At 39.9% G+C, this 24,941-nt stretch overlaps 1 protein-coding gene across 6 annotated transcripts in view; it reads right to left on the bottom strand.

Annotated features, from left to right (window-relative positions):
* The window catches only part of TASP1 (taspase 1), a 252,935-nt gene that overhangs the window by 141,401 nt on the left and 86,593 nt on the right, over positions 1-24,941 (bottom strand). For 4 of the 6 annotated variants that reach the window (XM_047771668.1, XM_047771667.1, XM_047771666.1 and 1 more), the window contains 2 exons: positions 10,190-10,309; positions 4,043-4,121 (listed from right to left, as the gene is read on the bottom strand). In XM_047771668.1, the coding sequence (XP_047627624.1) occupies positions 4,043-4,121; positions 10,190-10,309 (199 nt within the window). The remainder of the gene's footprint in view (positions 1-4,042; positions 4,122-10,189; positions 10,310-24,941) is intronic. The other 2 variants (XR_007133922.1, XM_047771669.1) reach the window with 1 other exon arrangement.

The following is a 24,941-nucleotide window of genomic DNA, read 5'->3' as shown; positions in this document are numbered from 1 at the left end:
ATAAATAAGATATAAGGATACATTGTATGGCACAAAGAATATGCTCATTATCTTATAACAATGTATAATAAAGTATAATCTGTAAAAATTTTGAGTCACTAATATAATATTGTAAATCAACCATACTTCAGTTTTAAAAAAAGACAATGTGGTATAATACAAACAAAGGAATATTATTTGGAGTTTAAAAAGAAGGAAGTCCTGCCATATATGATCATGTGGATCAACTTAGATGGTATTAAGCTCAGTGAGACAATCCAGTTACAGAAGGACAGACACCACATGATTCCAGTTATATGAGGCACCTAAAACAGGCAGACTCTGAAGCAGGGAGTAAAATGGTGACTGCTGAGAGTTCGGGAGGAAGGAAATGGGAAGTTGCTATTCGAAATTCATCAGGTTTCAGTTATGCAACATGAGTAAGTTATAGAGTTCCATAGGCTAACTCATTAAATCCTCACAGATAATAAGAAAAATAACACTTCCTGATGTACAAATAATTCCTTGCCAGATGCCCTCAGCCAGTGGGTGGAAGAGTCTCAACAAGAACCCAGGTACCTACCATGCTCCCTCCCTAGCTAGGCAAGTTTCCAAGTTGCCTGAATGTGAGTCATAGTTTGCAACTGTCACCTCCTGCCACCCTACCCTCTTCCCCACTCCCTACTCATTCCTCCCCACTTTGATGAGAACAAGATGCTGGAGTTTATCCCTCAGGCTAATGACCAAATCGCCTGTCTGGCCTTAAGAGAGCCCTGCTCTGCCCGTAACAAACTGTCTTCCCTCTGTCTTTCAATTATCACCTTCCAAGAACTATAAACTAAATTGTAGGCTAGGTCTCTGGATTTTCTGCAATAGCCTAAGGCACATGTCTTTTTTATTTTGACCAAACAATTACAAAATTCTGTGCTCCACCTTCCTTCTGACTTGGTCACCCAACTCTGCCACGTGTTTCCACTGTCACAGCAACTGCCCCAGGAGAAACAAGGGTGAAGCAATCACACAAAGTCCCACAGATGGAAGGAACTGGAGCCTTGCTCTATTATCCTCAGGTTCTGTAGGCTGATGATGATTAGTCCTTAAACTTAAGAGGGATATAACATGATGAGCTGGGCATCCAAGCTAAAAAGCTACACTACCTATTATAAACTGGAAACCTAATGTTATCTTTAGTCATAAAACTATCTTCAATTGATGCAAGATGGACAAAAAAGGAAATATTCAAGGAGAAGGGAGAAAGATCGTAATTTTACAATTTTAACTTTATCCATCAACTGCATCCTAAGTGATAGAATCAGATCCATAAAGTGTGCTCATATTCCAACTCCCATATCACTAATTTTAAAAAGAAGGGAGGTAGACAATCCCAAGAAGACTGAATTTTTTTCCAAAGTGACAGTCAGGCAGGATCTCAGGATTCCAGCTTAAACTAGAATTCAGGTCTCCAAACATCTAGACATGAGAATGACATTTCAATAGCAACAAACCAAGTCAATGAACCACATATTGACCCCAAATAAAATCAAAACAATTCATGATACCAACTGATACACCTTCAGAAAGATAAAAATGAATTATCTGTTTTCGACTTCAGTTTGTTCAAATACCACAATTCTCCAGACATGGGCCATACTTAATTCTGCACAAGCTAATTCCTAAATGTTATGTGTAAAGATTTTCATGTGCCACCAATACTAAATTAAAAATTAACTGATATTATTGTTATGCTTATCTCTTCAAAAATGAAAGAACGAGAAACAATTTTTTGTCTATTACATTGGTATGGTTTAAATTCAACATTAATTTGGAGTTCCTGTCATGGTGTAGCAGAAATGAATCCAACTAGGAACCATGAGGTTTCGGGTTTGATCCCTGGCCTCGCTTAGTGGGTTAAGGACCCAGCATTGCCGTGAGCTGCGGTGTAGGTCACAGATGTGGCTCAGATCTGGCGTTGCTATGGCTATGGCGTAGCTCTGATTCGACCCCTAGTCTGGGAACCTCCATGTGTCAAGTACAGCCCTAAAAAAAAAGTAAAAATAAATAAATAAATAAATTCAACATTAATTTGTGTTTGAACTTCACCTAAAGACCAGTAGCTCAAAATCAAATTTTTTTCACCAGTGCAAGCAATGGATCTGGGTCAGGAGGCTGCTACAAGAGGCAGGCAGGAGGGTATGGGTCTGAAATAACAGTCAGATCAGCAGAAATGGAAAGAATCTACAAATATGAGAATAGTACCAAGATTTCAAGTCTGGCCAAATAGGGTAGTGATGGCAATAAAAGAGAAAACGAAACAGGAGAAAAATGGCCAAGGGGTGTTTAGTTGAGCCTGCTGAATCTCCTGTGCATGCATAAACCCACAGGGACGTGTCCAACAGGATGGCAGAAAGGATCTAGGTGGACTTCAAGAGAAAAGGCCAGGATAGAGATAGATTGGGAAGTTGATACTCTAAGAGATAACCACTCTAGCCATGAGAACAATGGCAATGACACCAGACCCCAGAGAGAAAACACATAGTGAGATGAAGAAAAGCCAGAAGAGGCCCACACCTGGGATTGCTAGCAATGGAAAGAATCTGGGACAAAGGCCAAGGCCAAAGCGGAGCAGGTCAGGGGAGCGGGACAAAACAAAAGAGGGCCAGGATCTACTCTGCAGACAGAAAGGAGACCGTGGAGACCATGGAGAATCAAGAGCAGGCAGGAGAGGAGGGCTAAAGGATTGGGTGGGTGCTCAGTGTCAGGGGACAGAAACCAGAGAGGAAGGAAAGAAAGGAAGACATTTCTATCCATCCTCCTGATAAAGCCTGAGGACATCAGAAAAGAAGACCTATGGAGTTCCCGTCATGGTGCAGTGGTTAACGAATCCGACTAGGAACCATGAGGTTGCGGGTTCGATCCCTGGCCTCGTTCAGTGGGTTAAGGATCCGGCGTTGCCATGAGCTGTGGTGTAGGTCACGGACGTGGCTCGGATCCTGCATTGCTATGGCTCTGGTGTAGACTGACAGCTACAGCTCTGATTACACCCCTGGCCTGGGAACCTCCATATGCCACGGGAGCAGCCCTAGAAAAGGCAAAAAGACCAAAAAAAAAAAAGAAAGAAAAAGAAAAGAAAAGAAAAGAAGGCCTAGTATGGAACCTGAGAGACAACATGGCAAGAGGGATGAACCAGGATGATTCTGTCAACACTGCAGATCAACCACATTAAGGAAAAAGGCTTCAAGTATATCTGCCACAAGCAGAGGAAAACCTGGATCTAGATAACAAGCATTTTGCTCATTAAAATCCACTCCCCCCCAGGAATTCCTGTTGTGGCTCAACTGTAATGAACCCGACTAGTATCCAGGAGGTCAAGGGTTCAATCCCTGGCCTTGCTCAGTGGTTTAAGGATCCGGCATTGCCGTGAGCCGTGGTGAAGGTCACAGATGAGGCCTGGATCTGGCATTGCCATGGCTGTGGTGTAGGCCGGCAGCTGCAGTTCCGATTTGACCTGGGAACTTCCATATGCCACAGGTGCGGCCCTAAAGACAAAAATAAAATAGAATCCACTCCCCTCAAAGACACACTCATACTCACACACACACACAAATGATGACTTGCCTAATAAAAGTGTGAAAAGGAAACCAACATTTTCTTAAAAGTATAGCTATCATAAACTATACATTTTGAAATATACCTTACAGGTTTTATATTAACATTTTACTCAAGAAATGACCTCTTATTTTCTGAAATGCCATGCTACTTTTATACCATTTTGATATGAATTTGGCACTATTATGAGTCATTAAAGAAAATAAATCCATTAAAAATATACTTAGAGTTGTACTGAAATTATTAGCAAAGCATTTACACTGTGATACTTACATTGGGAAACAATTCTCAAAAGTTTCCAAATATCAAAGATCTTTCAGGCAACAATGTCTTTGTCCACGCAGTGTCTTAGCACATGCTAAGACACAGAAAGTGTTTACATAAAAATACTGTTTTCAAACATTAAGTGACCTCCAAGGTTGAAGTTATGAAAAATGGTCATGAAAGCAGCAAATACCTGAGGTACTCACAGCTGTGGAGTAGGGATTATGAGCTCCAGTATTTTCAGCCCAGCAGCCACATCCATAAAGAGCAGCCTGGGGAGGGGGGATAGATAAATACTATTTGAGAATATTATATGGAATTGCCAGCTTTCAACAGAAGACAAAAAATCATACCCCTCTAATAAAGCCTCGTTTAATAATGACATACAGCAAATGTATGACATACAGAACCAGAGGCTATAAGACCTACCCAAACAATGGTTCTAACACACTATCAAAACTGTGTATATATATATACATATATATATATTTTTTTTTTCTTTGCCTTTTCTAGGGCCACTCCCGCGGCATATGGAGGTTCCCAGGCTTGGGGTCGAATCAAAGCTATTGCAGTTCCGAGCCACAGCAGGGCGGGATCCAAGCCAAGCCTGCAACCTACACCACAGCTCACGGCAATGCTGGATCCTTAACCCACTGAGCGAGGCCAGGGACCAAACCCACACCCTCCTGGTTCCTAGTTGGATTCATTAACCACTGCGCCACGATGGGAACTCCCAAAACTATATTTTTAATCTATGTACTAATCTAAAATTTTTCAGAAAACAGCAAAAGAAAGTTTCCTAGTCTCATGCACAGTAATTTTTTCCTTCCCTGAAACCCTCCTGCCCTCACTGTAGTTTGCCAGTTGTTATTCTACTGGCCCCTTGAAATCACTGTGGTTGCCTTTTAATTTAGTGCTTCTCAAACTAAGTGGTGTGTCAGATTACTTGTGGAGAATGATGACAGGAACTCTGGTTCCCAGATATCCTGATGGTCTGGAAGTTGGTCTGGGAATCAGCATTATTAACCAGGGCCCAGGGGCCTGGAGTGCAAGTGGTCCTCCTGTCACACTCTGGCAAACCTACTTTTATTTTTTTTTTATTTTATTTTTGTCTTTTGAGGGCCCCACCCACGGCATACAGAAGTTCCCAGGCTAGGGGTCAAATCGGAGCCGCAACACAACAGCCACAGCAATGCGGGATCTGAGCTGTGTCTTCGACCTACAACACAGCTCACGGCAACGCCGGGAAGCCAGGGATCAAACCTGCATCCTCATGGATACTAGTTAGATTCATTTCTGCTGAGCCATGATGGAAATTCCCAAACCCACTTTAAATTTTTTTTTTTTTTTTTTTTTTTTTTGCTCTTTAAGACCATACCCACGGCATATGGAAGTTCCCAGGCTAGAGGTCAAATTGGAGCTACAGCTGCCAGTCTACCCCACAGCCGCAGCCACATGAGATCCAAGCCACACCTGCAACCTACACCACAGCTCATGGCAATGCTGGATCCTTGACCCACTGAGTGAGGCCAGGGATCTAGATCCACATCCAATCAGTTTATCAGTTGTAACCTGGATACTAATAGAGTAGTCGAGTTTGTAACCCACTCAGCCACCCACAGTGGGAACTCCTTTTCCAGGCTTCCTTTAGGGTGGCCTGATGGGAACTGCAATTATGTGCCAAAGGGCCCAGTACATGCTCCCTACTGTCCTAGATTCTGCCATGATAGAGAGAAAGGAGACAAAAAGCCCTGTTCACTAATCACTCTGTGAGGTGGTGGAAGAAATTTATATGTCTGAAACCACCAGGAACACAATAAGCTGCTGTGGTTTTACAAAAGTGTGTGACAGCCATTCTTATTTGGTTTCCAATAGGGCCACCCTGCTTGTCTGGATTCATCTCTTCAATATTCACAAGGCTTTCTCGACTTCTTCTCTGCCTTTGAAATCACCAACGCTAACTTTTCCATTTCTTAGTTAGAAATAGAATTAGGAAAAAAAAAAAAAAAAAGAAAGAAATAGAATTAGAAAAACCCTTTGTTATTACAGAAAAATAGGAGGAGGCCTGGCCAAGACTGTTCATTATCACCTGTTTGATAAGAATGAAATATTGAAAACCACGTAAATGTCAATCAGCAAAGAAACTGTTAAATGAACATTGGCATGGCCATACATGGAATTCATTGCAAATCTTAGAAAAAAGAATTAAGTTTCTAAAAAATACTTTTAAGAATAACTATAGAAAAAACTCGAAAACAGGTTGAGGTTTTTTTTTTTAAAGCAGAAAACTGCAACAATACATTCAGTATTCTCTGTGATTGATGAAAGTTAAAGATACTCCCATAAAATATTAGCGTTATTTTCTAGAAACTCACTTGTGAGGACTGGGAGAAGAAGCTGAGAATGGTGACCGGACGGATTTCAGCTTTCTTTGATATTTTATTCTTTTTTACAAGGACGTCAGAACTAATTTGATCCAATATTCTACCAAGAGGAGGGATTTCCATGAAATATCTCAGGCACTTCAGATACTGAAAAGCTCACCGCCTCATATGGGAACATATACTCATTCTGGACACTTCCCATTGAAGGCAAGTTCTTCCTTAGGCTGCTTGAAGGAATATGTGCTTTCTCACAACTTCCACCCACCAATCCTGGTTCTACTCTCTGGAAATATTTTAACCTCCCCCTAAAGTCTTCCAAATTTTTGAAAACAGCTATTCGAACGCTCTGATCCCTCTTTTCTCTCTCAAAGAATCTGTGAACTGTTCCTCAAGACCCTGAGATACACACAACCACCCTCTTCCCTAATGACCCTCTTTGAGAAACTATCCAGAGCCCAGTCCAGGATAATTGGAGAAACCATGTTCACATGATCCACAGTTGCCATCCCCTGTTGTCACTGACAATACCCCTCCTAAAAGCAGAACCAAGAACTGAACACAACACCCCTAATGTAGTGGACAATAAAAAATCCATTACTGCCTTTGAAAATACCATGATTTTTTTTTTCCCTAGGGCAGCACCCACAGCATAGGGAAGTTCCCAGGCTATAGGGGTCGAATCAGAGCTACAACCACCAGCCTACATCACAGCTACAGCAACACGGGATCCAAGCCATGTCTGCGACCTACACCACAGCTCACGGCAATACCAGATCCCCAACCCACTAAATGAGGCCTGGGATCGAACCCACATCCTCATGGATCAAGTCATGTTTGTTAACTGCTGAGCCACAAAGGGAACTCCCAGAAAATACCATGATTTTAAAATACACAAGATGGTTGGGTAGTGTAGCAAATGAAAGCCCTAAGAGGAGTGACTCAGCACATGGATTTCAGAATAAAATGGGCAGACTTGTGGGATAAGACTTGGGGCTACTACCTAGGACACATGTTGGGTTGGTCAAAGCCTCAAGAACATGAGATGTCAGTGAAAGGGCTCATTCCTCCTTCACCCAAAACCCTGGATATTAGGCCACTGCCTTTCTATCTCCCAGTTATTCTGAGCAGGAGACTGTACCCCTAAAGTAGTAAATAGGGCCACAAGGACACACCTTAGAAACCCAGTGGGAGTAATAAAAAGAAAGACCACTTATTCTTACTCTTGATTCTCCTAAGTGAATTTCCTCATGCTTCTTCTCCTCAACTTCATGACCAAAATTCATCATCTTTCTTAACCATCAGAAATTGGTTGGGCTGAGAGAGTGGCAGGTAAGAGAAAAGAAAGAATCAGAGACTGTCCCTCTCTATCCAATCCTTTGGATAAAACAACCAACCTTAAGCAGACCTGTAAAAACAACAACAGGAGTTCCCATCGTGGCTCAGTGGTTAATAAATCTGACTAGGAACCATGAGGTTGCGGGTTCGATCCCTGGCCTTGCTCAGTGGGTTAAGGATCTGGAGTTGCTGTGAGCTGTGGTGTAGGTTGGAGACGAGGCTCAGATCCTGCGTTGCAGTGGCTGTGGTATAGGCCAGCAGCTACAGCTCCGATTAGACCCCTAGCCTGTGAACCTCCATATGCTACGGGTATGGCCCTAGAAAAGACAAAAAAAAAATACAAATAAAGTATTGGAGAAATTTAAAAAAAATTAATGAAAAATATTAAAAAAATAAAATGCATCTCAAAATATATAGTTTCAGCACATTTTTTAAAAATAGTCCTTGATTTTGTAAATATTTGTTTGTGTATTTTGTTTCGTGCTGTCCCATCAAGAAGAACAGCCCTTGACCTCTCATCTGATGCTTCCATGTTTCCAGGCTTATGTCCTCTCCTCTGTCTGAGCAATAAACCCAAGTAAGAACTACATCCCTGAAAGCACCCTGACCCCTCTCTCCTCCACACCTTTTCCTAATTCTTCAGCTCTCACAAACTGTGCATTCATAAACTAGCCAACCAGGGCAAATCAGTATGTAAAGGTTGTTTTTTTTTTTAATTCAGGTATTATTGACACACATTACATTAGTTTCAGGTGTACAAAATAATGATTCTCTATTTGTCTGTATTGCAAAACGATCCCCACAATTAGTCTAGTTCATATCCATCATCAGACACACTTACAGAGGTTTATTTTTTTATTATTTTTCTTCCGTTGTGATGAGAACTTTTAAGATTTATTCCCTTAGCAACTTTTAAATGTGTACGTGGAAGTTTTATGGTGTTTCTTTTTCCAGGACAACCCCACGTGCAGTGGCAGAATGGCTTTCAAGATTGTTCAGTGTAATATCCTGCTAACACAGTCCAGAACTATCCTCGGATCTGTTGTTGCTATTTTGCTAACCAAAACAAACACAAACCAGTGAGAAAGTCATGGGAACTGTAATGCAATGAAGGCGGCCTTGCTGGCTTTTCTCCCTCTTTCTCCACCAAGGCATCCAAATCTGATATGCCAAGCGTGGTTTTCTTATTCCAAACTTGACAAATACACAGGGCTTTATAACGTGGAAAAAAATACCATGACCAGACAAAGGCTTTTTATAATGAGTTCAAAGCACTGTACACATGTTAAGTAATCATTCCTCATAAATCCCCTTGTATGGTGGGCAAAGAGTAGCACAAAATTATTATTCACTTCCCCTTCCCACCATAGGACTATGAGTGGCTTGTCCACAATAAAGGGCAAAACAGGGAATGTCACGTGGGGCTTTGCAAAGATGTCCTCTGTGAATTAGATCACTCTGCTCCAAGCACTCACTAACCACCAAGTCCAAAGCAACTGTGACAGAGACTCTTCTTCCAACATGGGAGGCAAAGCACACAGAACATGCCAAATGGCGCTCCAGATGTAATACGAGAAACAAATACTGTGCTTCAACACACTCTGTGCAACTACTTTAACAGACTCCTCAAGGGTGTCCAATTCATATTTCATTTAACAAATATTTATTAACCCCATAAGTAACATGCCAAATTGGTTTATACTCAAAGGGGTTATCAGATCAAATGGATTGTTACATTTCATTCTCAGTATAGTACTAAAGGCTGGAGCTGGGAAGTCGGGGGTGAAGAAGACATACAAGTGAACTGGGAATAAGCCAGCTGCACATAAATTAGACCCTTTTTATATCTGGATTTCTTGAGTGGCATGGCATACTGGTGACTTGAAATACTAGCAAGTCTATAAAATAGCTGAAATGTTTAATCGGAGGAGGGATTAGAGGGTCAAAATGTTACTGTTCCTGGAATGAAGGAAATAAAAAAATGCATTTTCCCACCTGAAAAGCAGGCAGCTCCTGAAGAGAAGGACATTTACAAAGAAAGAAAATGGAAGTCTATACAAATTTACTAAATGTTTAATAAATGCCCAGGCCGGTACCCAACCTACTGAAAGAAGCAAAACACAGCATCACCAGTTGAAAAGATCAGAAAGAACACAACAGGGTTTTAATCTTAGAAAGAATCCGGAACAAGTCTTTGATGGATGATTTATACTACATAAATGTTAGGAAAAAACATCATTTATTTTTCCTAAGGAAAAAAAAAATGTCTCTACAGTTTTAAAAACTTGTGAGCTAGAAATTCCATGTTTCAACTTGGAAAGCTAGTTTAAAAAACAGAGTTCCCAGTGGCTCGGTGATTAACGAACATGACTAGGATTCATGAGGATACATGTTCAATCCCTGGCCTCGTTCAGTGGGTTAAGGATCTGGCATGAGCACAAGCTGTGGCATAGGTACCCAGTGTGGCTCAGATCCCATGTTGCTCTGGCTGTGATGTAGGCCTGCACCTGCAGCTCCAATTCAACCCCTAGCCAGGAGCTTCCGTATGCCACTGGTGCAGCCCTAAAAATATAGACATAAATAAAAATACATTAAAAATAAAAAGCCCCATAATTACTTACCTGCCCAACTCTCCCTGGATGTTTCAAGGCCAAGCCTCCACTGGAGACAGCAGCAGCCACGTTCCCTTCGTGGTCCACGACCACAGCGCCCACCGTATCCAAAGTGCCTGTGTCGTTCTCCTGCAGGGCAAAATCGGCCTGAGCATTTGCTAAGCACGGTGTGTGACCATGATAGGACCATAGCGGGCAGCACTTTTTAGGACAATTGTGATATAAGAGAACCTGAGCTCGTCTTTAACTGGAACATTCAGCAGTCCCCTGAAATTCTCCACTATGAAATTGCCCCTTAAATCAGGTTAAAGTCAAAACTCATTTTCCAGTAAGAAATCCTGAACCAAGAGCATCTGGTTGCTTTTCTCTAATAACAAGCCCAATGTGTCTTTCTAAGAAAAAGAAAAAAAAAAATAATACAAATCACAGAATATCACAGTATCTCCTTAATCTGAAAAATTAAGTTCATGATTGAGAATTTGTAGAGGAAAAGATCTATGGTATAAGTGGACTAATAAAGGTCCTTATTGGTATTTTTTAACAATGATATACAAATTCCTAAAAGTTAATATAGTCAGCACAATAAATGAAGAGAGTGACATTTCTAGTCTTGAAGTAGCCCATGTTATAATTTTATTTTATAATTCCTCCCTTGTGAAAAGCTTTATGGCATGCTCCTTTCTTTGCTATATTAAAAATATGCTTGCCAATTGTATGGCAGAAAACTGCACATTCCCGGGAGGCATCTTTGTGTTTCTGTGTCTTTTTCCAAGTCCCACATGCTTAAGGCATTTCATACATAGTGACCACAAGCAGCTGTCTCCTATCTCGAAGATTTCTAGGTCACCTGGGCAAGGCAGACAAACTTAACACTGCGGGATAAAAATCAGAAGTAAAAGAGTTTCCATCATGGCTCAGCGGTTAATGAACCCCACTGGTATCCACGAAGATGAGGGTTTGATCCCTAGCCTCACTCAGTGGGTTTAGGATCCAGCATTGCTGTGAGTTGTAATGTGGGTTGCAGATGCGGCTCGGATCCAGCATCGCTATGGCTGTAGTGGAGACTGGCAGCTGTAGCTCCGATTTGACCCCTAGCCTGAGAACCTCCACATGCCATGGGTGCAGCCCTAAAAAGGAAAAAAAAAAAAAATCAGAAGGGTAGAGGGGGAAAAGTTTCATGAAAAATTATCTCTTTTTCATATATGAAGAAGGGCTAAAAAAAAAAAAAAAAAGGAAGAACAAAGAGAAAAAAAAAGAAAAATAAGGGCTACTACAGGTCTTTAGGTTCAAAGTGGTCACGATGGTCTTTTAGGGTCTTGGTGCCCTGGAACCTGATGCTCCCACCCTCACTTCCCACCTCAAGTATGTGTGAAAGAGCCAAATAACCACATTCAATAAGACCAGCTCCTCTTCCTCTGTGGTTTATGCTTATGCTGCAGAGCAAGACGGCATTTGTGCTGAGGGGTCCCTGGCTGAGTGGGTTCTGAAATGCCACAATAAGGCCATCCCCAGAAAAGTCATTGGGCTCCCAGGACCACCTCAGAAGTTGAGCAATACTGAAGAGTTTGGAAATACTGGAAGCAGAATGCAAACAAAAGATTTTTCCTTTTATTCCTTTTGCTTTTTTAGGGCTGCACCTGTGCCATATGGAAGTTCCCAGACTAGGGGTTGAATGGGAGCTGCATCTCCAGGCCTATACCACAGTCACAGTAATGTGGGGTCCAACCCGCATCTGCAACCTATACCATAGTTCATGGCAATGCTGGATCCTTAACCCACTGAGCAGGGCCAGAGATCGAACCCAAGTCCTCATGGATACTAGTCGGGTTCATTTCCGCAGCACCACAATGGGAAATCCAAAAGATTTTTTCTTAAAGCCAACTAAAACATTAAGAGCCAGAAACTGCCACAAGGAGTAGTACATTAAGTCTACTAGGAGCAGGTACATCTAGACATTTACATATTCTTTGACTTCTGCTCTAAAAAATGGTCCCCATAAATATACTAACACACTACAGCAGTATTACTTTGCTAGAACAGGTGTAACTGACTTAAATGAGTGTCATATCCCTATGCTCCCTTTTCACCACAGCTGGGAGAGAAGTCCAGCCAATGGGCTGACGTGGCCATGTCCCAGCATATCACAGTCCCACTGGTGGCAGGTTGTCTGACTTTCAAGGACCATTCCCTAGCCTGACTGTAAACTCTCTGAGGAAAGGTCTGAACCACGCTGCTTTGTTTTGCACAGAGCAGGCAGTCAGGACATGCTATTCTTTAATTGGGAGTAAATAAATCATGTCAGCATCCTTGGTGTTGCAAAAACAAGCCTAACAAGTGACCATTCTAACATCAGGGCCTCAGTTTTTCACCCCCTTCTCTCAAGATTCAATTTCACACAAGCCCAAGAACCACCCTTCTTAGGGAAGATTCGCAATAGTCTGGTTCATGCTCTTGGTATAGACAGAGTGAGGTCTGTCACCTGTGGTAAGTAAGATGGAAGCACCAAAGTAAAGAAATGCATCGGACACATTATATTCCAGAAAAGAGGCGTGATACGGAAGAGAAATGTACTTTTCAGGTGAACACTTATTTTGTTATTCTCAGAAATAACTCCAAAATCTTTATATTCTTGTGACCTCAGATAGAGACTGTTGTGTTCAGGTGCCAAGTCTTTTGTCATCGACAGGGGGGCTTCTCAAACCTCAGTGTGCATACAAACCATCTGGAGAGTCAGTTTAAATGCAGATTCTGATGGAGTAATCCAAAATCAGTCAAAACTGTACATCTAACAACCTCACCATAATGCTGAGGCTGACGTTACTGGTCCATGGACCCTACTTTGAGAAATAAGGTCTGACAGCATCCTACAAGATCACGATCAGCCAGTGTTTGCTCTACCTATCCTATGGCAAATAGTTTTATGGGCACAAATCTGAAGGAGGAACTTAAAACACCCAAGACCAACATTACATCAGCATGAAAGATTTAAGCCCTATGGTGTTCACTATCAATTGTCAGCATAGCACCATTACTATACCACCAGGAACATACTATAAAGTATTTTAAAGTAGGATCTTCTTGATCTTGCTGGTTCTTTTGGAAACACAACTCTCGTACAAATGAAGAGACACTGTAGAATAACTTTCATCAAAAACAGCAACAAAGTCAAGAAAGGGTATTCTGTATTAGCTCTTTTTTATTAACTGTGACTGCTGATTCTACTCAAACATTCTATAAAATAGAATTTTACTAAGGGGGATATGGTAACACATGCACAATGATATACATTATCTGTGAACAATTCTCTTTGCATTTGAATCATGATATTATGAACTATAACGCTTACCCCTAACCAAACTACTGTGGAAAGACACAAAAGGATTATATATAGATGGATTTCCTATAACTCTTCAAAAGTGAAAAATCAAGCAAGAAAACAAATTAAGCTAAGTACTCCTAATGGCTTGCAACACCTGCAACAATCGGAATTACTTCATAAATATTCAAGAATTAGTTCACAGATTTCACATACTGAAAAGCAAATTTAAGGATGATGAAGTAATATTTAACCCATTTTTATGAAGTGCAGATAAATTGAGTGAAAGACAAACATTGGTATTTTGGCTACAATAATTTCACAGAGCTCGTTTGTACAGAAATGAAATCTTAGAAAGCTTAAAAAACACACAAAGACTGTTATTATACAGAGCTACTATTATACTCTTACACTCCATAAATACTTAAAACTACATGTACCACATAGATACGTGTACCTATTGTCCTTGACTGAAACATGTTATTTGCATTATTTTTTTTTATAAAATTGTGACTACAAAGCAATGGCATAAATTGTAGTCCCGTCAGAATAAACACAGGTATATAAAGTTGGCCTAGAGATTGCATATGTTGTGAAAAAGACTGAAATAAAACTTTCTCGAACACCAATAAGCTAGTAATCTGTCTTGGGCTTAATGTCAAAAGTTTTTCTTTTTCTTCCTTTCGTTTTTTTTTTTTAATATGGGCTGTTTTGTTGTTTAATTTCATTGGACTATAGTTGACAAAAGTTTTTCTTTTTCTCACTCCAAACTGGAGATGTCTATTACATGGTTATTGTTAGAATTAAATTAAGTACCACATGTAAAAGAATAAATCCCTCAGAGCAAAGTGCAGATATTTTCCACATGAAAACGAAGCCTCTGACCTGCACTCTAACTCTGAAACCTGCCAAGAGACACCATGTATCAGTTACTTATTAACTTGGTCTTCTATAGAGAATTACTCAAATATCAAACAGCTAAAGTACAAGAATAATATCTCAAGTATGTAAGTGCATCCCGAAACTGGTTTATGGTGGGATTATCCTAAGACAATAAAAAACACAGAAATACATATTTTTTTAAAGGACACCAACCTTCCCAATACACCTTTGTTATGCTGGTGAGCAGCATTATAATTGGCGTGAGCTTCCAGTTGAGGAACGCAGCTGACCTACCCCCTCTGTGACAGCAAGGTCACTGAAGCATAAAGCTTTACCATTTTGAGTATCCTACACATAGAATGACACTCTGATTACAGGAGACCTAGATCTGGCTCCAGTCTATCTCTTACAAACCAGCCCCCTACAGTGGGGCCACAGTGGGCTCAGGGTACACCAGCTGTGTGTGTAAACAAAGTTTGATTTAGCTAGAATGATCTACTTTCATGTGTCTGGCTTAGCTGAAACCAAGGAAAATTTGGATATAAGAATTCCCAATGAGTATAGCACAGAGAACTATGCTAACTATTTTGTAATAACCTATATGGGAAGAGAATATGAAGAATATCAATATAGAATATATACACATATAACTTCATATATATATATGTATATAAAACCAAATCACTATGCTGTATATCTGAAACACAATATTGTAAATCAGTTATACTTCAATTTTTTTTAAAAAAAGTTTAGGAGTTCCCGTCACGGCTCAGTGGTTAACGAATCTGACTAGGAACTATGAGGTTGTGGGTTCGATCCCTGGACTTGCTCGCTGGGTTAGGGATCTGGTGTTGCCATGAGTTGTGGTGTAGGTCACAGACGTGGCTCGGATCCCGAGTTGGTGTGGCTGTGCCGTAGGCCGGCAGCTACCGCTCTGATTAGACCCCTAGCTCGGGAACTACGCCAATATGCCATGGGTGCAGCCCTAGAAAAGCCAAAAAAAAAAGACCAAAAAAATGTTTAAAAAATTCCCAGTGATGAATGATTTCTCTCTCTCTTCAGAAAATCACCCTTCTGATGCCCAATACTATAAATGATATTTATTTAAGCTAGTCAAGATGTCTATTTTTAAATAACCCTTTATTTTCTTTGTTTAATAAATATGCATTAAAATCTTTGCAGCACTACACAATTAATGCCAAATATATCTACGACAGAGAAAAAATTATATTATATAAAATCTTTGTCATTAATTCCCTAAATCACTCAAAAAAAGTTAACAGGAGTATTTTTAGTTCAAAATAAAAATAAAGTGCATTAACCATGATTTTAAAAGGCTTTAAGATATCTAGATTACAGCTTTAATTATAAATGCATATCATAACAAAGTTCCATAGGATTACCTAAAAATTCCAAACTCTCAAAGACAGAAAGGACAATGTTTTCCATAGGCAGAATTCCTATGGAGTGTTCTGGGCTTGCAACATTAAAAGTGGAAAAGACAATGGAGTTAATCTCAGTTTTTAAAATAACTTTACAAATAATGAATTATGGGGTTTTCTTGCTCCCTTCAAAATGGAACTGTTTGAGAGCCTCCATGTGCATGTTGAGAGAGCATATGTAAGTGATGGCAGAGACTTAGATTATTACACAGCTGAACAGAGAAAACCACCACAATGGTAGCTTTATACACCTTTCAATCTTTTTTTTATTCTCATTAATATATTGTTTAATTAATATTATTTAATTTGTATTCATAACGAATCACTGGTTCAGGACAGCAACCCAAGATACGTTGGCGTTGAAATAAAAATGAAGAATGATGATAATTCTGACAAGGTTTCTTAAGATAATTATTAACTAAGGTCATTCAATTGCATTAATTTGGTTAAAACCCTAACAGAATACATCTCAATGGCTTAAAATCAGTTTAAAAAATATAATGATGAATATATCTAACCTGGCTTATTTTCCTGGAATAAATATTAATCACAATTGTAAAATTCTAGATCAAAAGCCTTTAATTCTAAGTTAAATATACACACCTAGCTATGACCCAACAATTAAACCCCTAAGTATTTACCCAAGAGAATAAAAACATATACGACAAAAGACTTGTCAAGGATGTTCATAGCACCTTTAACTACTATAGGCAAAACCTGGAAACAACCTAAATGTCTATCAAGAGGACAATGGATCCACAAACGGACAGATGCAACAGTGGAGCACTGGTCAGCAATAAAAAGGAAGCAGTAATGTACAACGATATGGATGATTCTCTAGATGGATGTGGAGTAACAAGAAACCAGGCACAAAAGAGTACATGACATACGATCCCATTTACCTGAAGTTTTCGAACAGTGAAGAAGAATCAGAAAATGGTTGTCCTGGGAGGGGATGCTGACTGTGAAGGGGTATAAGGAAACTTTCTAGAGTAAAAGTAACATCTTATATCTTGTTACATGGTTGTACACACATGACAAAATTCATCAAATTATACACTTAAGATTTTGTGTGCTTCACTGTTTTGAGTTTTACTTTCAAAAAAAATCAACACCTGATGTATCTATCTTAAAGTACACAACCAAGAATTCAAAGTCATGAACAAATTTCTCAATGTTTTCCTAACATTCCTAACAGTATAACATATTTATATTTATAGAACATTTAATCCACATTTGATTGCAAATGTAAGGGAGGGGGTGATGGACCATAAGAAAGAGACAGTGACAAATACAGATGAGAGAAAGTCTAATGTATGTCCAACTGGAAAGAACAGACAGAACAGAGACGTGAAAATAATTTAAATAGGAAATGGCTCGAATTTCCCCAGAACTGATGAAAATAAGAATCCATATCTGCGGGAATCCAGAGAGAAAGGAAAAAAAGATCATTGACAACCAAATGACTGCAGAATTCCCAAAAGCCCAATGGGAGCCCTAAGGCAATGCTATATTTTCAAGGCACTCAGAAAAGTAACTACAAACCTAGAAGTGTGTACCTAACCAAATTACTTTTTAGGAACAAAAATAAATATATTTATAAATAAATAAATTAAATGTGTTTACTACCAAGAGATTTGCACTTGAAGGACCCGTTCTATTTAACAGAGCTTCTAATCCTCTCTACCACCCACTCACAGCACACCTAATCCCGTTTCTTGGTCTGCTTTACCTTCTTTCCATAACTTGTCATCATCTTCTAAAAATACAATTTATTTTCATATCATTTAAACGGCCAATCTCTTCCTCATGACTGGAAGCTCTACAGAGGCAGTAATTTTTGTATGTTTTATTCACTAACATATGCTAGGCCCCCAGAAAAGCACTTGACAACCTTAAGTACTCAATAAATATTTTTTTGAATGGATGAATGAATAAACGAATGAATGATATACTTTAAGAAGAAGGGAAAGTAATTGCCGTGATCTGAGTGTATCCTTCCCAAATTCACATGTTGAAATTCTAACCCCCAAGGTGATGGTATTAGGCGGTGAGACATTGGAAGATGATCAGATCATGAAGGCAGAGCCTTTGTGAATAAGTTTAGGCCATTCTAGAAGATGCCCAAGAAGATCCCTTGTCCCTTCTGCCATGTAAGTTTACAGCAAAAAGATGGCACTTTAGAAAGCAGGTCCCCAACCAACCACAAATCTATGTATGCCTGGATGCTGGACTTCCCAGCCAGAACTGTGATAAAAAAATTTGTTTGGTATTTTGTTTTGGCAGCCTGAAAGGACCTTTGGTGGCTTGTCTGGCCCCTCATCTACCTATAACTAACCAAATGTCATGAAACAGGGTTCCCACTGTGGCTCAGCGGGTATATAAACCCAACTAGTATCCATGAGGATGCCAGTTTGATCCCTGGCCTCATTCAGTGGGTTAAAGATCTGGCATTGACGTGAGCCATGGTTTAGGTCACAGATGCACCTTGGATCCCACGTTGCTGTGGCTGTGGCGTAGGCCAGCCGCTGCGGCTCTGATTCAAACCCCTAGCCTGGGAACCTCCATATGCTGTGGGTGTGGCCCTAAAAAAAAAAAAAAAAAAAGTCATGCAATAGATATTTTTTAGTTGAACCTCATCAAAAACTCAAACTTCTTGTCCTCTGAAACTGCCTCTTGCTCAATGTTTATCCATGATCCAGGCTCAGCATATCTAAAGCATTTTTCCTATAATCTCACATGTTTCTCAGATTATTTCCTACTTAGATCTTCCCTAAAAGGAATGTTTTTGCACATCACTCCTAAGTGGGTTCTGTCCTGAAAGTACATCCACAAACAACTGCAGAGAAATCTTTCACTGACCCCATGACAACCAAACTGAAGTCCAGACTCGTTTCTCACAATGTGGAAGTGATCTTGATTTCAGGAGGCTGTGCATGCCCTTTGGTCTGGTGTTCCAGACAAACTTCTAAGCTCCTGCCATCAAACATGAAGCCTCTCACTGCATCTATAAAGAAATTATAAACCTTTATATTTATTGGTCACACACTCCGCCACTCCCTGGTTTCTTTTGGTAATACTTCTTTACTACCCTCGCATCCTCTTAGACTGCCCTCTGATCCTTGCATCAGATCACACTCTTCTCATTTTTGACTAACCAGTTCAGTTGCTTTAATTCCAGCCCACTGTCCTAAAAGCTCTAAATAACTAATACCCATACAATACTTTAACTTTACTAAAGAGCTGGCCATCCTCCACTATATTAATATCAGTCACTGCAGTCTGGGAAGCATGTTCAAGGGAGAAGGGAATCAAGATTATTCAGTGGTTTCACTTCATGGAGGCATGTGTATCACAGGACTTCCATCACAGAGAGGGTACAACAGGCTCCCAGCACACACACTAATAGGCTATGAATGCCACTACTTGGGCAGATTAAAAACACATAAGTAAAAGGGCTAGGACCTTACTAATTAAATAGACAGCAACAAAGTCTCTTTAATAAGAGCAGGCAACCTTTTTCAATTTAGTTGTCCAATTTGGCTCTTTCCAGGAACACCTGGTCATGGTCTGGACCTCTGGTCTTTCATTTCAGAGCTTACATTTACCTTCTCTGGATAAAATTACCCTTTTTCTTTTAAAGACCAGAGCTCCACTGCCCTTTGAACTGAGTCTTAAAGCAGTGGGGAATAACAGATAAAGGACTAGAAGGTAAGCTGCACAATCTGGAGTCTGTTCCTGCCTAGGAAACACCATGACAATCGGGATGGATCATTGAAGCGAAAAACAATATTTGACACTGACTTTAATAACACAGTAATAAGTGACTTTTTTGATATGAGATTTTTAAAGTATGGTAATATTCATTTGACCATATAATTACAAGTATATGCACAAAAACAGAATTTATTACTCGAAATCATAAATATATAACAAGATCAGCATTTTAAAAAGCAGAAAGAACCCACAAAATGCCCCTATACTTATTTCCTTTTTGTTCCTCAATAAATTAAAATCTTACTAGACATTAGAGATAAATAAGAGAATTTCAAAGAGTAGGAAGGGGCCAAGTATATTCTAGATGGTAAAATACTCTCTAAACTAATTACAACAGTACTATATCTTGGAAATGCTAACAACATTTAAATTAAGCTCAATGACATTTTCAGAGACTCTTCAACACTCAAAAGCCTGAGTTTAATGCAAAGGCCATGAGGGTAGGACCCATTCATATGTATTTCAAAATATTCTCCTTATTTGCTTCTAAGTACAGTTACTGCAAACAGATGGTCAGCAACCTTACTTAGAGGGCAGACTGGCTGTGGACTTAGCTCCTCTATGTTCTATTTTACTTTGCCATATTCTGTGGACAGTTGAATCTTATCAACTGTCATGTTCCCACCGGAGATTGCAGGCTGCCAAAACCAGAGTTTGGTTTGACCAGGAAGTGTACTATTTTTGGTGTTGCACATTTGGGGTTCTGAATACCTGAACATGGAATGTGTACTGCCATCCATGACACCTCTCTAGATGGTCTCACACATTCAGGCTACCTCCCTGACCCCCATAAGCATTGTCCTGCAGGAACTCTGTAGTGCAACCAGCTTACCCACTCACAAGCTTCTAAACCTAGGACTTTCTCTTTCTTCTCACACAGTGATGGAAACTTGACTTGTTATTCAATGCTCAGCTTAAGTTCTGCTTCTTCCGTAAAGCCTAACATGAGAAACTCGGTCTGCTTGTGGTGATTTCTCCATCCTGCTAATCCTTGAGCTCTCTTGGATGGTTTCATTCTCCTAGCACATACCAAATGGCATGATTCCCCTCCCCCGCCTTTTTTTTTTTTTTTTTTTGCTTTTTAGGGCCACACCCACAGCATATGAAAGTTGCCAAGCTAGGGGTCTAATCGGAGCTACAGCTGCTAGCCTACACCACAGCTGCAGCAGTGCCAGACCCAAGCCGCATCTGTGACCTACACCACAGCTCACACAGCAACACTGGATCCTTAACCTACTGAGCGAGGCCAGGAATCAAACCCACAATGTCACGGTTCCTAATTGGAGTCGTTTCCACTGTGGAACTCCTGATTTCCTCTGAACCAAACAAAATAGTCGGGGCCTCTCTATTTGCTCCCTAAAGCCTACTTAAAAACTTGCAATATAAACAGTACTCAATAAACCTTTTGGTGGTGGCAATGCAGAAGTCAAGGCAAAACAGGTACTGGAAAGAAAAACTGAAGATCCCGTGAGGCTGTGGCCTCTGGTGGAAACTCCACTCAGAGCCCATGCATTCCGCAAGGCCTGTGAGTAACTTCCAGTGATACAAATCAATGGAGCATGAAGACGGAGTACTGCCTATCCCTTGAGCAAATGACATAAAATGACCACAGAAGAGATGGCGATGCTTGTAAAGTGAAAAGGCTCTCAACAATGAAAAAGGAAAAAAAAAAAGGCACATCACAAGCCTCAGAGATTTGTCTCAGCTTATAAGGCAATCCCCATTTCCATTCTTTCCTCCGACCCTCCTTGGAAAATCACACAATCAAAATAAACAGGTACTAGGAAATGGATAGGAATCTGTGTTCTGATAAAGGTCCTTTCTTTTTCCTAGGGGAAAAAAAAAACTAAGTCATGGTTTAAGAGTACATTTGGAGTTCCCGTCGTGGCTCAGTGGTTAACGAATCTGACTAGCATCCATGAGGACGCAGGTTCGATCCCTGGCCTCGCTCAGTGGGTTAAAGATCCAGCGTTGCCATGAGCTGTGGTGTAGGTCACAGACGCTGCTCGGATCTGGCATTGCTGTGGCTGTGTTGTAGGCCAGCAGCTACAGCTCCGATTTGACCCCTAGCCTGGGAATCTCCATATGCGATGGGTGCGGCCCTAAAAAGAGGGAGAAAAAAAAAGACAGAGAGTACATGTGTAAATCAGGCATTTTTACCTGCATGACAGGAGAGGGACTCGGTCAAGTTTCTCTGGATGGCTAGATGGGCACGCCCCCTGGTGGACACTTCCTGGCTCACCTCTGGAATGGTTGGTAGCAACTGTGAGCTGTTTCTAAGACATTATTTCCCAAAAATTATTCCCTCACTTAATATTATTAGAAATATTTCAGATAACCTAACTCTTCTCTCATTACACCTCCAAATACAAGCTTATTGTTAAAAGTGAGGCATACAAGAAACAGCAAAAAGACAAAAAATAAAATAAAATTAAATAAAATTTAAAAATTAAAAAAAAAATAAATTAAAAAAATATATATGGAGTTCCCGTCGTGGCGCAGTGGTTAACGAATCTGACTAGGAACCATGAAGTTGAGGGTTCGATTCCTGCCCTTGCTCAGTGGGTTGACGATCCGGTGTTGCCGTGAGCTGTGGTGTAGGTTTCAGACGCGGCTTGGATCCCGCGTTGCTGTGGCTCTGGCGTAGGCCGGTGGCTGCAGCTCCAATTGGACCCCTAGCCTGGGAACCTCCATATGCCGCGGGAGCGGCCCAAGAAACAGCAAAAAGACAAAAAAAAATAAAATAAAATAAAATAAATTTAAAAAGTGAGGCATAGTTTTGGGCTAATATGTTTGAAAGCATTAAATGAAAGATTCAAACTTACCTTGAAAGACTATAAAATTAAAGAAAATAACATATGCTTTGCTCTCTTGAAATTAATATTAGAATCACTGATGACAGTGTTTAAGATAGTATATTGGAGTTCTCGCTGTGGCACAGTGGAATGAGAGGCATCTTGGGAGCACTGGGATGCAGGTTTGATCCCTGGTCCTGCACAGTGGGCTAAGGATCCAGTATTGCCGCCACTGTGGTTTAAGGCACAACTTCAGCTTGGATCTGATCTCTGGCCCGGGAACTCCATATGCCATGGGGTGGCCAAAAAAAAAAAAGAAAAAAAAAAAAAACTTAGTGACGTTAATTGAGTAAAGGCATGGTTTCTAGGCACTGTGATGGGGATTTAAAAAAAAAAAATCTCATATCTCCATATGCTTAGACAAATACAAAACAACCATACAAACCAATCTCAAAATGGCAAAGGTATAAAGTAGATAATTCAATTCAACAAGCATTTATTGAGTGCCCAATACATTACAATATAGAAGAAAGGAATTTGTTTTGATCTGGATGGCATTTGAGCTGGTCCTTAGAGAAGAACTTGGATTAGAATTTCAGTAGGGAGAGAAGTGGCTAGTATTCCATTATTAACTATAATTTTATCCCACAAAGGGAAAGAGACATGAGCATAATTCATAAACAAGAACTTTCAGCAAATTCATGAAAAATCAAATGGAGAAATGCATTTGATAAGAGAAAAAAAAAGATTATTCCAGAAGATAAATAACAGAAAAATAAGTTAGGAGAAGTTTCAAGAGGGTTCATAAAGTCAGGTTGAAAATTTGGGTTTTAATCCACAGAAAGTAAAGATTCTATTAAAGTTTCTCCTAATGCAGGTATTTTTAGGGAAGTACATCTTGGCATAATACACAGAATTAAAGAGGAATGGGAAAAGGCTAGAAGTAGGGAGGCCAGTTATGAAGATACTGCAAACATCCAGCCATCAAGGGTGAAAATGTATGGACTTGAGGGTGGGAAATACATCAAAAAGAAGCAGGCAAAACAAATAAACAAACAAACAAAAACAGTGCCTGTATTCGTTAAACCAACGTTTGATGAGGACTTATTATCTGCCAAGTTAAGAAACCATGGTAACCAAAACAGATACAATCCCTGTCCTCCTGGAACCTGCACTCCAGGGGAAGAGAAAGAGTCAATGACACACTCAGAGAGAGGCAGCTGGAGCAGCAGGAAGGGGAGAGGCAATATTCCAGGGATCTGGAATCATGGAGACAAAAGCCCTGACTCATGCAGAACCTTAACAATGCAACCTGGATTGAGGGTAAGAGAGCAAAGCATGCAAAGAAAGACAGGCACTTGCTCCTACAGAGTCCTGTGAGACCATATTTTATTCATAAGAGCAGCTGAAGGTGACTGAAGAGCTTTAAGAGGGTCATGACAAAATCAAATTGTACCTTTAAATGATTCCATGAGAACATGATGGAAGATAACATGAGAAAAAAATGTATATATATGTATGCATAACTGGGTCGCTTTGCTATACAGCAGAAATTGACAGAACATCGTAAATCAACTATAATTTTTTTAAAGTAGACATTAACCAATCAAGACTTTAAAAATGCCAGATAGTTTTCTCCCAATCTAACTAAGCAGTGGATCTTATGATCTGAAACATACTTATTATTGATCTGGGGGGAGGGGGTGGTGCACGGGCACATTCATCTTTCCATGTTCTTGGTCTATTCTGCTGATCCTACTAGCTATACAGGTGTGTCAGCACCACTACGTTTGTGATGGGTCAACACAAGTCATTAGTGCATGGTGATAGCATACAAGGATATATTTTTAAAGTTAGAATCTGATGCTCTTAACATCACAGTCTCAGCCACTTCCCAGGTAAGAAGACTTCTATCTGCAGTCTCAATGAGATTCCATTCCCCAGAGGCATTTTCTTTTAGGAAAGCTATGAAATGGTGATTTGCACATCATACACAAGATCAGCTGAGATTACCCCAATGATAATGAAAAAAATGCTCTTTTTTCACCTCCACTGAGTAATTCTATTAAACACCAAATTTAAAGGAGGCTCTACAGAGCTGATGAACACTAAAAATGGAAGGAGAATTTTCAATATCTGAGGTCAACTTATAACAAGTCTCCTAGAAAAACACAGGTTATTTCTCTTACAAAATAAAAATAGCAGTTAAGGTCTGTTCACACTGATTTCTAGCCTCAATCTTATCTCACTTTAACTTGAAGACTCAGTATAAATTTAAGGCATAGCTTCATAAGGGTTTAAGGAGACTTAGGAAGAAATCCAAACTACCAGCTATTGAATCTTTATATGAGAACTTAGAAGCCTTTTCAGAAACAGGAGAGAAAAAAAAATACTGCAATTGTCCACCTATCGAGGGTTGAAAGTTCTGAAGTTAGATAACTGAAAAATTGATACAAAGTGCTGCAAAGCCTAGACATTTAAAGAAACCTCATCAAATTATATTGGAAAGGAATAGTGATCATCAAGCTCTATAATCTACATAAATGCCT

The sequence above is a fragment of the Phacochoerus africanus genome, chromosome 3 (assembly GCF_016906955.1).
Source record: "Phacochoerus africanus isolate WHEZ1 chromosome 3, ROS_Pafr_v1, whole genome shotgun sequence".
Classification (NCBI taxonomy): Eukaryota; Metazoa; Chordata; class Mammalia; order Artiodactyla; family Suidae; genus Phacochoerus; species Phacochoerus africanus.
Note: the sequence above shows the minus strand (reverse complement) of the source record. Positions and strands in the feature narration are given on the sequence as shown.